An 11557-nucleotide genomic window follows, 5' to 3' on the forward strand; every position below is an offset into this window, starting at 1 on the left:
CTGGGTTCCTGCTCCCCGCCAACTGGCCTGGTGTCATGTGCCGGGCTCTGTCCCCGTCCCCACATTGGAGTGCGCCATTCGGGGACCCGGCAGCAGCATGGGCCCCTTCTCTGGAGACACCGCAGCCACAGAGCAGCTCAGCTCTGCAGATGTAATCAAGACCACAATGGCGCAATCTAATCATTTCCACCGACTTCCTCCCGGTGCTGGTGAGCGGGACACGTTGCTAATGCGCTGGGTGGGAGGGCAGCTCCTCGCACCCGTCCTCTGCCAGGTCCAGCGAGCAGGCTCCGAGGAGAGAATGGCAGGCATGGACCCATAGTCTGGGTTGGAAAGACCTTCAAAGCTCATCCAGTCCTGCTCCCGGTCGGTCACCGGCGGTTTGGGTTTGCAGGGGTTGGGTTTGCAGCCCCTGGGGGGCTGACGGGTGCTTCCCCTCCTCTGTGCTTCAGCGGCCCCTGCGCTGTGGTGGCTGCTAACAGGTGCCAAATATTAAAGCAAATGGATCAAACACGGGTCATTATGGTTGTGTATTGCAGTGACGGGCTCATTTTTTCTTGTTTTGTGTCCCATTGCTTTTCTTATTTAGGTAAAGCTGATTTTTCCTTATTGTGCAAATGATTTTTCTTATAGTCCTTACTATTGTTTTCTCTATGCTTTAAAAAAAGAGACTACTTCTTCTACAGGTGCTAAATTGTTTCTCAATCTTATTGTTTGGAAGAGGCCCAAAGAAATTCAGGTAACTATTTCTTATTATTATTACTTGCCTTCTTAAAAACAGAACGAAGTGGAAAATACACCCTTTGTACTGTGTGACCGTTTAGAAAAGCAGTGTTTCATTTTAAACTAGTTATTTGCCTAAGGGGTTGTATTATTTGAAAAAAAAAACCCCAAACAATAGAAAGTTCTTCCTCTGTGCTGTCATCGAAGGTGTTCAGAGTGACTCTGCTGGTCTGCCCGGCCCCGCCGCGCTCTCCGGCCCGCCACTCCCATCATGGCGGCCCCGCCCTGCCCGCCACGCCCATCATGGCGGCCCCGCACCCGTTACCTCCAAGATGGCCGCGGGGTCCATCCAACCCGCTCAACATGGCCGCACGGGAGCGCGCCGCGCCCAGCATGGCGGCTGCCGGCCGGGGGGGGGGGCCGCGGTGAGCGCGTGGGTGACGTCACTTGGGCCCCGGCGGAAGTGGTGGCTGGGCTGCCATGGAGACGGGCGAGGAGCGGCCGGGGGTGGCGGCGACGCTGCGGGCGCTGAACGGAGCGCTGGGGCGGCCCGCGGGGCTCTGGCGGAAGGAGAGCGGCGCCCGCAACCTGCGGCACCGGGACTTCCTGGCACCGCAGGCCGCGCTGAGCGCCGCGTTTCCCGGGGAGCAGGTAGGCCGCGGCGGGGCGGGGGAACCGCGGGTCGAGGCCTGCGCCGGGCCTGACTCCTCACCGTGTCCCCGGCAGGTGCCCGCTGACGTCATGGCGGGCGTGACGTCACTGGGGGGCCCGGGGGTGCTGGCGGTGCGGAGCTGCCGGCAGACGCCGGCGGGGCTGGCGGTGCAGCTGCGGCGCCCCGAGGCCTTTCGGCGCCTGCTGGAGCCCCCGCCCGGCCCGGCCCCCGCGGCGGAGCCCCAGGGCCGCTGGGTAGTTCTGCACTGCCCGGCCCTGCGCGGCGCCCCGGCCCTGCGGCCCTGCCACCTCCGCCCGCTCCTGCTGGCCGAACACCTGGCCCGGCTGCTGCGCGCCCAGGGGTGAGTGCCCGGCCCCGGCCCCGGCCCCGCCGCCCGGCCCCGCGCTGCCAGTGCCCCCCTCTCCCTCTCCCGCAGGGTCGGTGTCCGCCTGGTCCCTGCCCTGGCCGATGAGGGGAGCCGGGAGGTCCTGCGGCAGCTTCGCGTCGACTGGCCCTCCGGCTCTGCCGGCTCGGCCCTCCCCGATGCCGGCTCGGCCCTCCCCGATGCTGTCTCGGCCTTGAAACGGGCGCTGGGCCGATCCCCCTGTGCCACTGGCCATGAGCAGGGCCCGGGCACAGCTCCGCTGCCAGATGCCATCTGTACCGTGCGCTTGAAGAGCTTTGTGGAGCAGCAGGGCTTGGTGGGCTATGACCCCAACCTGGATGTCCTTCTCGGTGAGCCTCACGTGTACAGTATCTCTACTGTGACAGCAGGGGGGTGATCAGCTGCAAACAGGCCTCTTTCCTTTTTTCCCAGTTGTTTTCACAGAAAATAATTGGGATTTAGATCCAAATTGCCTTCTCTTTTTACTCCGCTTCAATCTGGTTTGAGCCAGACATGCAGACAGGCTGGGGCAGACCCGATGGGGTGGGATGGTGGGGGGTAGCAAACTCTTGTGTCCCACTCTAAATGTCCTTCCTCCTTCCAGTGACAGAGGGGAAGCTGCAGGCCCTGGCTGAGCTGCAGCAAGCCGTTCTGCAGTGCACGGTGAGTAATACTCACGCTTTCCAGACCTCATTTCCTTCTGTTGTGTGATGGTGTGTGAGCTCCCTGCTGTGCTCTGCTGCAGGCTGGAGGCCAGGGGAGCTGCTGCAGCATCGTGCACGTGGTGAGCTGTGAGGAGGAATTCCAGCAGCAGCAGATGGATTTGCTCTGGAGGATTTTGGATCCAGGAGCCCACACAGCTTTGCAGGTAAGGAACCTGCCACCCTCCTCACCATGGCCCCTGGCATCCTTGCGCTCAGCCAGCCTCCTGTGATCCCCACAGCGAATGCTGAGGCTCAGCCTTGGGAGGCTTCACTTTGCCTTGGCAGCCCCTCCATGCTCTGGCCCAGGCGGTGGAGCAGCCTCTCTGCCTTTGGGATTTCAGTGCTGAAGCACTGGCTTGTGTCAGGAATAGTGTGGCCAGCAGGATTAGAGAAGTGATTGTTCCACTGTACTCGGTGCTGCTGAGGCCGCACTTTGAATCCTGGGATCAGTTTCAGGCCCCTCGCTACAAGACACTGAGGTGCTGGAGTGAGTTCAGAGGAGGTGACGAAGCTCGTGCAGGGCCTGGAGCACAAGTGTGATGGAAGCAGTTGAGGGCCCTGGGGGTTTCAGCCTGGAGGAAAGGAGGCTGAGGGGAGACCTTATTGCTGTCTGCAACTGCCTGAAAGGAGCATGGAGGGTGTTGGTCTCTTCTCCCCAGTAGCAAGTGATAGGACAAGAGGAAATGGCCTCAAGTTGTGCCAGGGGAGCTTTAGATTGGACATTGGGAACAATTTATTCACAGAAAGGCTTGTGAAACAGTGCAACAGGCTGCCCAGGGAAGTGGTGGAGTCACCATCCCTGGAAGGGTTTTAAAGGTGCATAGATGAGGTTCTTATGGACATGGTTTAGTGCTAGTGTTAGGTTAGGTTATGGTTTGACTCGATGATCCTGAGCGTCTCTTCCAACTGGAATGATTCTGTGATTCTATGATTCTAAGTGGGGGTGGGGGCAGAAGACTGCGGGGACACAGCTGGAGTGGGTCTGTTTTTAGGAGCGTTCTCCTGCACCGTGTTTTGTTGAAGCTTCTGACTCTTTGACCCCAGCACCGGCCTCACCTCTCTCTCTCAGAAACACCTCATCTGTGGCCCAGTGAAGGTGACAAACCCCTCATCGCCCATCAGAGCAGACCAGTACTTCCAGTAAGTTGGTGTGTAGCGAGGCTCCCTGCTCTCTGCCCGGCCCCGTGGGCACCCAGGCAGCAAAGCTGCAGCGCTGAGTGAGCTGGTGGCACGTGGAGAGTTCTGTGTGGTCTCTCCATTCTGTTTTCTGTGACCTTGGGGCTGTTTCGAGGACTGGAGGTGCAGAACGGAGGCCACAGGGCCCTCCCCAGCCTTAATGCTGCTTCTGGCCCTCCAGGGCAGCAGCAGGAGATGGGTGGTGCAGGGTGGTGTCTCCCTGCCTTCATGCATTAGTGCACGGCCCTGGCATAGGGCTGGCTTCCTTGCAGCCCTCTCCAGGCAGCGCCCACGGTGCAGCTGTCCCTGCACTGCTCCTGGAGCTTTTGTACCACTTTGGCTGGGTCGCTGCTGCGGCTGGTCTGCCCTGAGCAGCTGGAAGGCTGGGGGGAGCCCTGGGACGCTCTCTGGGGCTGGCTCAGGCAGGGGCAGTGACTGTGAGCGTCTCTGTTCCTCCCAGGCTCCGAAGGCGCCAGATGTACGAAGCCTCCGTGATGAAGTACGGGGAGCTCGCGCAAGGTGAGGGTTTGCTCTGCGGCTCCATGTGCGCAGATGCCGCTCCATCCCTATCTCCACTGCTCCTGTGAGTGTCCCCCTCTGTGCCTGCAGCCAGCGGTGCTTCCTCTCCCCTCTGCTGCAGAGTCAGGTGCTGACCTGGCGTGGAGGAACGTGTTTAAATCGCCAGGGGAACACAGGCACAGAGCAGCACCTGCAGCTGGGAGCCAGGGCTGGGGAAGTGGAGTGGTCACCAGCTTCCACAGGAGCGCCCTGGCTCCAGGGGAGGTGCCCTTCTGAGGGTGACATTACACGGGAATGGAGCGAGCTGTGTGTGATGCCACTTGTGTTCTCCACAGATGAGGCCTGGACTGAGGTGATCGACACCCTCACAGCAGCTGCCATCAGGTTTGAGATGCTGAGCACTGCACACCGCAGTCAGGTAGGACAGGGGTTTGTGCAGAGCAGAGGCAGGCGAATACCAGAACATCTGGACTGCGACTTCTCCCTGCCCTCAGATCACCCTGGACCTGGAGAACAGCAACATTTCCACAAAGGGAACCAAGAGCGGTGCCTTTGTGATGTACAACTGTGCCCGCCTGGCTACACTCTTCGACACCTACCAGCGGGCCGTGGAGCAGGGTGAGCGCCAGCCCCTCCATCCTCCTCTCAGCCGCTCCTGGGCTGTTCCTCATGCCTGAAGCCTGGGGCTTCTCTGGTCACAACAACAGCGTGCCATCTCTTACCAGGCACATACCCACCTCTGCCGCCAGCATCAGAACTGGACTTCTCCTGCCTGCGGGAAGAGGCGAGTGCTGAGCAGGGGAACACAGGGACCTGCGTGCCCTCAGCTCTGGTGATGGGTGCTGCTGGCCTGCGAGGATCCGCCCCTCTCTGACATGAGTAATCCTTTCACAGGGCGAGTGGCTCCTGCTTTTCAACTACCTCCTGCCCTTCCCTGAAGTCCTGCAGCAGGCAGCGCAGCTGCCCCCACCCAGCAAGGGGATCCGGATCACGGCCAACACAGAGACAGTAAGTGCCATGAGCCAGAGCACCCATGGGTGCTGCTCCAACGGTCCCAGCCCAGGGCACAGCTGCACACCCACAGGGTGCTGCCCACCAGTGACACACGGGCAGTGCTGCGGAAAGAGGCCACAGCAACCTGGGGCTGCTCCTGCTGTGCGTGGAGTGGAGACGGGCCCAAGACCAGCCCGATCCTACCATGCCAGCAGCAGCGCTCTCCGTTGCAGGTGTGCAAGTTCCTGATCCAGCTCAGCATGGATTTCAGCTCCTACTACAACCGGGTCCACATCCTGGGGGTGAGTCGGATATTCTGGGTCATGGAGAAAAGGGTGGTCAGGGGAGACCTTCTCGCTCTCTACAACTACCTGAAGGGAGGGTGTAGCGAGGAGGGTGTTGGTCTCTTCTCTCAAGTAACAAGGAACAGAACAAGAGGGAATGGCCTCAAGATGCACTTGGGGAGGTTTAGATTGGATGTTAGGAAAATTTTTTTCACAGAAAGGGTTGTGAAACACTGGAACAGGCTCCCCAGGGAGGTGGTGGAGTCACCATCCCTGGAGGGGTTGAACAGACAAGTAGATGAGATTCTTAGGAACATGGTTTAGTGATGGTGTTGGGTTAATGGTTGGACTCAATCATCTTGAGGGTCTCTTCCAACCAAAATGCTTGTATGATTTGTTGGAGGGCTGTGGCCCTGCTGCCAGCTCCAAGGCTGGATGGTAGCTGTGGGGCTCTGTGGTAGCTGGGATGTGATGCAGCCCCGCACCAGCCCCTCGAGGATGGGTACGCAGGGCATGGAGACAGCGGTGCCTGTTGGGCCAGCCTGGTGAGGGGAAGTAGGGCCACCAGCCTCAAGTCACTGCCGTTCTCCCTGCAGGAGCCGTTCCCTCACCTCTTCGACCAGATGTTTGCCCGCCTGCGGCTGCTGGGAGCAGTGAGGGACGTGTTCCACAGCGCCCTGGCCACTCTGCACCTCGCTCCACTCAGCCAGATCTGAACCTCTGCTGAAGAGCTGTGCCACAGTGTGACAGGCTCCAGGACAATGTGCCATGAGGGGAAGGATGGGGTATGTCCCCTGGCAGGGTGAGGGGCTGCCCCGCGGGCGGGCAGGGAGCCAGGGACCATCTCAGCCCCACGCAGGCAGTTCCCCTCCCACTGTCCAGAAGTTCTGGGGGTTTGGCTGTGCACACCCCATGGCTGTAACCAGCAGGAGCCGGGCTGGGGAGCATGGGGGAGGTGGCACTGGGGACCACAACACGACAAAGCCAAACACCAACCTTGCATCCCTTAAAGCCGTTTATTGATGGTGGCTCCGTGCTGGCAGGGAGCTCTTGAGGCTCGAGGCTCCCACACCAGAGCGTAATACACGTGTTGCTGGACAAATGTGTGTTTTTGACCCTACTGCGGCACTGCTCCACACAGGGACCACGTGCAGCTTCTTGTCCTTCCCTGAGCTGCAACTGTTCTGGGTCCTGCTGCTGTGCAGAACAACAGCTTGGTGTGAGGCAGGTTGGAAGGGATGCTCTGAGTCTGGGCCCAGGCTGGCCCAGCACATCTCCACTGCCGTGGAGGACCAGTATCCCCACTTATTTCTGCATAGTCCCCAGCACTGCAGGGTCAAGGTTGTCACACAGGGCCCTGTCCCCAGGAGCAGTGGGCAGCCACCAGTGCCCAATCAGTCTTGGGATCCTGCTGCGCTCAAGCTCCCAGGGCTGGGCACAACACTCAGCCCCTCCTGAGCAGGTTCCTCTTTGGGACCAGGGTTGGAGAGCCTGGACATAGGTCCCTCAGGCTCGGGGAAGAAAAGCTTCTCCTGCACAGGAGCCCCACTCCTTTACTGCCTGGGGAGCTGTGAGCTGGTCCAGGGTAGGCCACATCTGCCTCCTACCTCTAAGACACCGGCCTCAAATGCCCCAGACGTGGCTGTGCTGTCCCCAAAGGGGCCGAGCACACCTGTCTCCTCAAGAGGGGACACATCAGCATTGGGGCTGTGGTGACAGGCAGGGTGCCCTCCCCAGACCCGGGGGGAGCAGGATGTGCTGGTTGCCTGCCCGGTTACTGGGGAGCCTCTAGTGGAGGGGGCTCGGGGGGGCATGTGCCACGCAGCACCTCCAGCCCCTGCCCGCAGAGCACGCAGCAGTAGCTCAGCTCCCCTCCAGCCTCTGTCACCTCCCAGCAGTCCAGCTCTGCCAGGTCAGGCACGTGGAAGAAGGTGGTGCTAAGCATGTCCAGCCCGCCTGGGCCCCGGCGCCACAGCGTCAGGCGCTGGTCCACCGAGGCTGAGAGCAGCAGGTCAGGCTGCAGCACCCGTATCCCCGTCACGTGTGCGGCATGGGCACAGGGCCTGGCCACCCGCTCCAGGACACACAGGCAGGTCCCTGCTGTGCCCTCGCCCAGGGCCACCTCCAGCAGGCAGACATGGATGGAGCCATCATCGCTGCCGCTGGCCACTAGGTACGGTCCTTCTGGTGTCTGGTGGATGTGGAGGCTGTTCACACCGCAGCTGTGGGCCATGACGGTGAGCAGCGGGGTGCCCAGGGCTGGGAAAAGAGGCTCGGTCAAGAGAGAAATGCTCACCCTGGCCACAGGGCACAGAGGAGCCACCAGTGTGGCTGCCCTCAGGGACAGAGCTGAGGTGCCAGCAGCTGCACCCACCCAGGGGCTGCATCTCGCCCTCCCCTTGGTGCAGGGCGTCCACTGCATCCTTGATGGGGTTGGTGATGTCCCAGAAGGTGACACTACCATCAGTGGCTGCGCTGCACAGGAGGTGCCTCCTAGAAGGAAGGTGTTTGGGGAGCCTCTGGCTGCAGCTCTGTGACCAGCAGCCCCGAGGGTCCCCACGGAGACTTGGGGAAGCAGCAGAACAGCCCCAATGGGGCGATTTCTCCTTTTTCTCTGCGTGCTAAGCTGCCATCCCTGGATGCTTCTCCCCAGAGGTCACAGCACAGCATTCGGGGCTCACCTCTCCCCTCCTGCCCATGTGTGCAGGAATGCCTCCACCTTCAGCACACAGCGCTGGTGGTGAAACGACTCCGCCACCAGCACCAGCTTCCGAGCAGCCTCCAGCAGCCCAAAGACCCTGTGATGGGGGCGGGCAGTCAGCCACGGGAGAAGGGGCTCCCAGCACCTCTGCCCCCACTTCCCACACACGCCATCCCATGGCCATGGCAGCAGTCTCCTCTGTGGATCCCGCTCTGCTCCCATCCCCCAATACCAGCCCAGCTCCTTTCTCCGTGCCAGGCCCCAACACAGTTCCTCACCGGACTGATCCATCACTGCAGGCGGCAGCCAGGAACTCCCAGGGTGTCGGCAGGTGCTCAGAGCTGGTCCCAGGTATGACGGAGAGGGACATGTACCTGCAGCAAACATGTGACACTCACCAATGCCTCAGTGACACCTGCAGCCCCAGGGAGGCGGGTGGTCCAGCAGAGCAGCCTGAGCCCAGCATGGGACACAGCTCTGAGTGCTCAGAGGAGGCAGGAAGAAAGATTGAGCCTTTCCCTAAACCCTAAAGACCATTGCAGGAAGAAAGATTGAGCCTTTCCCTAAACCCTAAAGACCATTGAGTCCCAGCTGCTGGGCACAGGACACCAGCCTCGGCTGAGCCCACAGCCACACAGAGCTGGTATCCCCGCAGAGACCAGCGCAGTTCCCAGCGCCCTCCCAGACCGCGGTCACCACTAACCCTGCCTTGAGCAGCCCCCAAACATCACCTTGTCTCTGGGTCCACCTTCACGAGCTTGTGCCTGTTCTTCTTCCGCTCCCAGTGCTCATCCAGCCGGTGGGAGGCCACATGGGTGACCTGGCAGGCCACGGCGCTCTCAGAGGCCAGGTCTGCAGCACACAGCAGTCGGTAGCACTCAATCTGCGCCCGGCCGCCTGCAGAGAAGAGTAGGGTGGACGAGCCCTTGGCGCTGGGTCCCGCAGGCCTGGCCAGTGCCAGCGCCCTCACGCTGGAGATGTGGTCGCTGAGCCGCGTGAGAGGCACAGCTGCCCGGGAGTGCTCGCTGAGCGCCAGGACACAGGCCGTGGTGTCCTCGCTGCCAGTGACGAAGACATTAAGGGCAGTGTGGCCGGGCACCTCCACCGTCCCCAGGCGCTGCACACAGGTGATCTCCCGCCCGTGCAGGGACGACAGGAGCACCTGCTGCTCGCAGGGCTCGGGCTGGCGGTGGCACAGCATCACGTCCCCGCACTTGACAAAGGCAAAGGCCTCAGCCGAGGGGCTGCTGCAGTAGCTCCAGGAGCGGTGCCCGCCGCCGCAGGGGATGCAGTGGAGGTTCTCACCGGTCCTGCTGCTCCACACCACAAAGTTGTCAGCATGAAAGCCCAGCACGAGCAGGTCCCCACCTGGGGTGAAGCGCAGCTCCTCGAGCCACTGCAGCCCTTTGCAGGGCCTGTGCTTCTGCAGGACTTCCAGCTTCTGGTCCTGCAGGCGGAGCTGGCGGTAGCAGCCATCCCGCCCGGTGCTGTAAATGTAGCCGCCATGGCAGGTCACTGAGGTAACCCCCGTCTTCCCGTGGAGCCCAAAGAGCACGGACAGTGGGGTCTCAATAGGAAGACCCTCTTTCTGCAACAAGTATGAGAGCTCCAACTCACTGCCGGAGTCCTCATTTGCTGGGCTGGCGCTGCCATCGGCGATGCCGGTGCTTCCTGCAGCCAACTCTGGGGAGCTGCTGCAAGGGAAGAGGAGGAGGGAGCCCCGGCGGTCCCCGCAGACCAGGAGCCCTCCCTGGGGCAGGAAGGCCGCGCAAGTGTGCCAGCGCTGCTTGCAGGGGGGCAGCAGGTACCGTCCCATAAGCCACACACAGGGTGCCTGCCCGGGGCGGTGGGTGACATCCAGCCAGAGCATCTCCCCGTTGGGCCCGGAGGCCAGGAGAGCAGCGGTGTCAGAGGGCAGCCCAGGACGGGTGGCCCAGCTCAGCCCATGCACGGCCCCTTCGAACAGCCTCAGCTTGGTGGTGGTCCCGGCGTGGCCCAGGACGACGACGAGGAGGCGCCCGTCACCACCGGCCAGGGCACAGAACGCCTCGGCTCCTCCGGGCAGCGGGGCGGCCGCCAGCAGTCCGCGGGGTCCGACAGCAGCGGGGGGCAGCACCGGCACCCAGCGCCCCGCCGGCACCTCGCACTCCGCCAGCCCGCCCTCCTCGTCCAGCGCCAGCACTCGTCGCGGCCCCACCAGCAGCACAGCCCGCGGCCGCCCCGGGGCCCTCAGCGCCACTGCCACCGGGGCCCCGTCCGAGACCGCCCGCCGGGGCCGCCAGAGCCGGACGCCGCCGTCGTCCCCACCCGTGGCGAGGCAGCCGCCGGCGGGACGCAAGGCCAGGGCACGCAGGGCCCCGCGGTGCCCCCGCCGCGCTCTCCGCACGCCGCCGCCGCCGTCCCACTCCAGGCAGGCGCTGTCCTCCCCAGCGCTCACCGGGCACGGCCCCCGCAGCGCCACGGCCGCCACCCGCGCCCCGTGCCCGTAACACACCAGCAGGCAGGAGCCGTCCCGCTCCCCGGGCCCGCCGCCCAGCGCACCCACAGCCCAGAGCCGCACGCTGCGGTCCTCGGAGGCGGAAGCGAGCAGCCCCCGCGGCGCCGCGTAGCACAGCGCCAGCACCGCGCCCCGATGCCCCAGCAGCCGCCGCCGCGGGGTCTCCGCCGCCGCCGCCCGCCACACCACCACGGCCCCCGCCGCCGTCCCGGCCGCCAGCGCCAGCCGCTCCCAGCCCGTCCCCGCCAGCACGGCGCAGCGCAGCGCCCCAGCCCCGCCGCAGCTCGCCCGCCGCAGCCAGCGCCCGCCGCCCCGCCACTCGTACAGCGCCACGGCCCCGCCGCCCAGCGCCAGCGCCAGCCGCCCGCCCGCCGCCCAGCGCGCCTCCCACACCCGCGCCCCGAGCTCCCGCGCCGCCCCGCCGCCGCACGCCGCCAGCCGCGCCCCGCCGCCACGCCGCACCGCCAGCACCGCCAGCCAGCGCCCGCCGAAAGCCACCACCCGCACCGCCGCCCCGCCGGCGGGACCGGGCTCGGCCCGTAGCCCCTGCACGCTGGTCTCACGCAGCACGATCCGCCGCCCCGCCGCCACCGCCGGCCCAGCGCCGCTCAGCCGGAACGCCGCCACCTCCGGGCCCGTGCCTGCGGGACAGCGCGTCAGCGGCCGCCGCGTCCCCGCCGCCCGCCCCGGCTCCTGTCCCGGGCCCGCGCTCACCCGCCAGCAGCACGTCCCCGGCGAACTCCAGCGCCGTCACCGGCGCCACCAGCGCCACCGACTCCATCTTGGCGGCGCCGCCACCGTCGCCGGGCTCCACGCGCCGCCGTTGCGCCCGCCGCTCATTGGCTGGGCCCCACGCACTTCCCCTGCCCCCGCCGCTCATTGGCTGAGCCCCTGTCGCCACGCCCCCAGGTCACGCGGAGGCG

The 11557-nt window shown here is 64.1% G+C and overlaps 2 protein-coding genes across 5 annotated transcripts; one reads left to right on the forward strand and one right to left on the reverse strand.

Moving 5' to 3' along the window:
• Window positions 1-1171: 1171 nt before the first annotated feature.
• Window positions 1172-6538, forward strand: DALRD3 (DALR anticodon binding domain containing 3). Its single transcript, XM_065845717.2, has 13 exons — window positions 1172-1374; window positions 1450-1736; window positions 1812-2110; window positions 2365-2423; window positions 2506-2628; window positions 3534-3604; window positions 4101-4159; window positions 4495-4577; window positions 4654-4777; window positions 4885-4943; window positions 5054-5167; window positions 5386-5454; window positions 6033-6538. The coding sequence occupies exons 1-13, from the start codon at window positions 1204-1206 to the stop codon at window positions 6150-6152; spliced, it is 1638 nt and encodes a 545-aa protein (XP_065701789.1). The 5' UTR covers window positions 1172-1203; the 3' UTR covers window positions 6153-6538.
• WDR6 (WD repeat domain 6) lies at window positions 6434-11538 on the reverse strand. 4 transcript variants are annotated; one of them, XM_065845716.2, is made up of 7 exons: window positions 11349-11538; window positions 9506-11275; window positions 8869-9034; window positions 8416-8511; window positions 8118-8234; window positions 7811-7929; window positions 6434-7695 (listed from the first exon to the last, which is right to left on the reverse strand). In XM_065845716.2, exons 1-7 carry the CDS (start codon window positions 11512-11514, stop codon window positions 7211-7213), a joined length of 2919 nt encoding a protein of 972 aa, XP_065701788.2. In that variant the 5' UTR covers window positions 11515-11538; the 3' UTR covers window positions 6434-7210. The 4 variants fall into 4 exon arrangements, with proteins under 4 accessions (XP_065701788.2, XP_065701786.2, XP_065701787.2 ...); XM_065845714.2 differs by having other exon boundaries at window positions 8869-11275; XM_065845715.2 differs by lacking the exon at window positions 8118-8234 and having other exon boundaries at window positions 8869-11275.
• Window positions 11539-11557: the final 19 nt, after the last annotated feature.

The sequence above is a fragment of the Patagioenas fasciata genome, chromosome 10 (assembly GCF_037038585.1).
Source record: "Patagioenas fasciata isolate bPatFas1 chromosome 10, bPatFas1.hap1, whole genome shotgun sequence".
In the NCBI taxonomy this organism is placed as follows: domain Eukaryota; kingdom Metazoa; phylum Chordata; class Aves; order Columbiformes; family Columbidae; genus Patagioenas; species Patagioenas fasciata.

Coding starts and splice junctions, on each gene's coding strand:
- DALRD3 (XM_065845717.2), top strand. CDS start 1,204: ATGGAGACGGGCGAGGAGCGGCCGGGGGTGGCGGCGACGCTGCGGGCG. Junction 1,737..1,811: donor CGGCTGCTGCGCGCCCAGGG/GTGAGTGCCCGG, acceptor CCTCTCCCGCAG/GGTCGGTGTCCGCCTGGTCC. Junction 4,578..4,653: donor GCACTGCACACCGCAGTCAG/GTAGGACAGGGG, acceptor CCCTGCCCTCAG/ATCACCCTGGACCTGGAGAA.
- WDR6 (XM_065845714.2), bottom strand. CDS start 11,514: ATGAGCGGCGGGGGCAGGGGAAGTGCGTGGGGCCCAGCCAATGAGCGG. Junction 11,276..11,348: donor CGGGGACGTGCTGCTGGCGG/GTGAGCGCGGGC, acceptor GCTGTCCCGCAG/GCACGGGCCCGGAGGTGGCG. Junction 8,235..8,415: donor TGCAGTGATGGATCAGTCCG/GTGAGGAACTGT, acceptor CCCCCATCACAG/GGTCTTTGGGCTGCTGGAGG.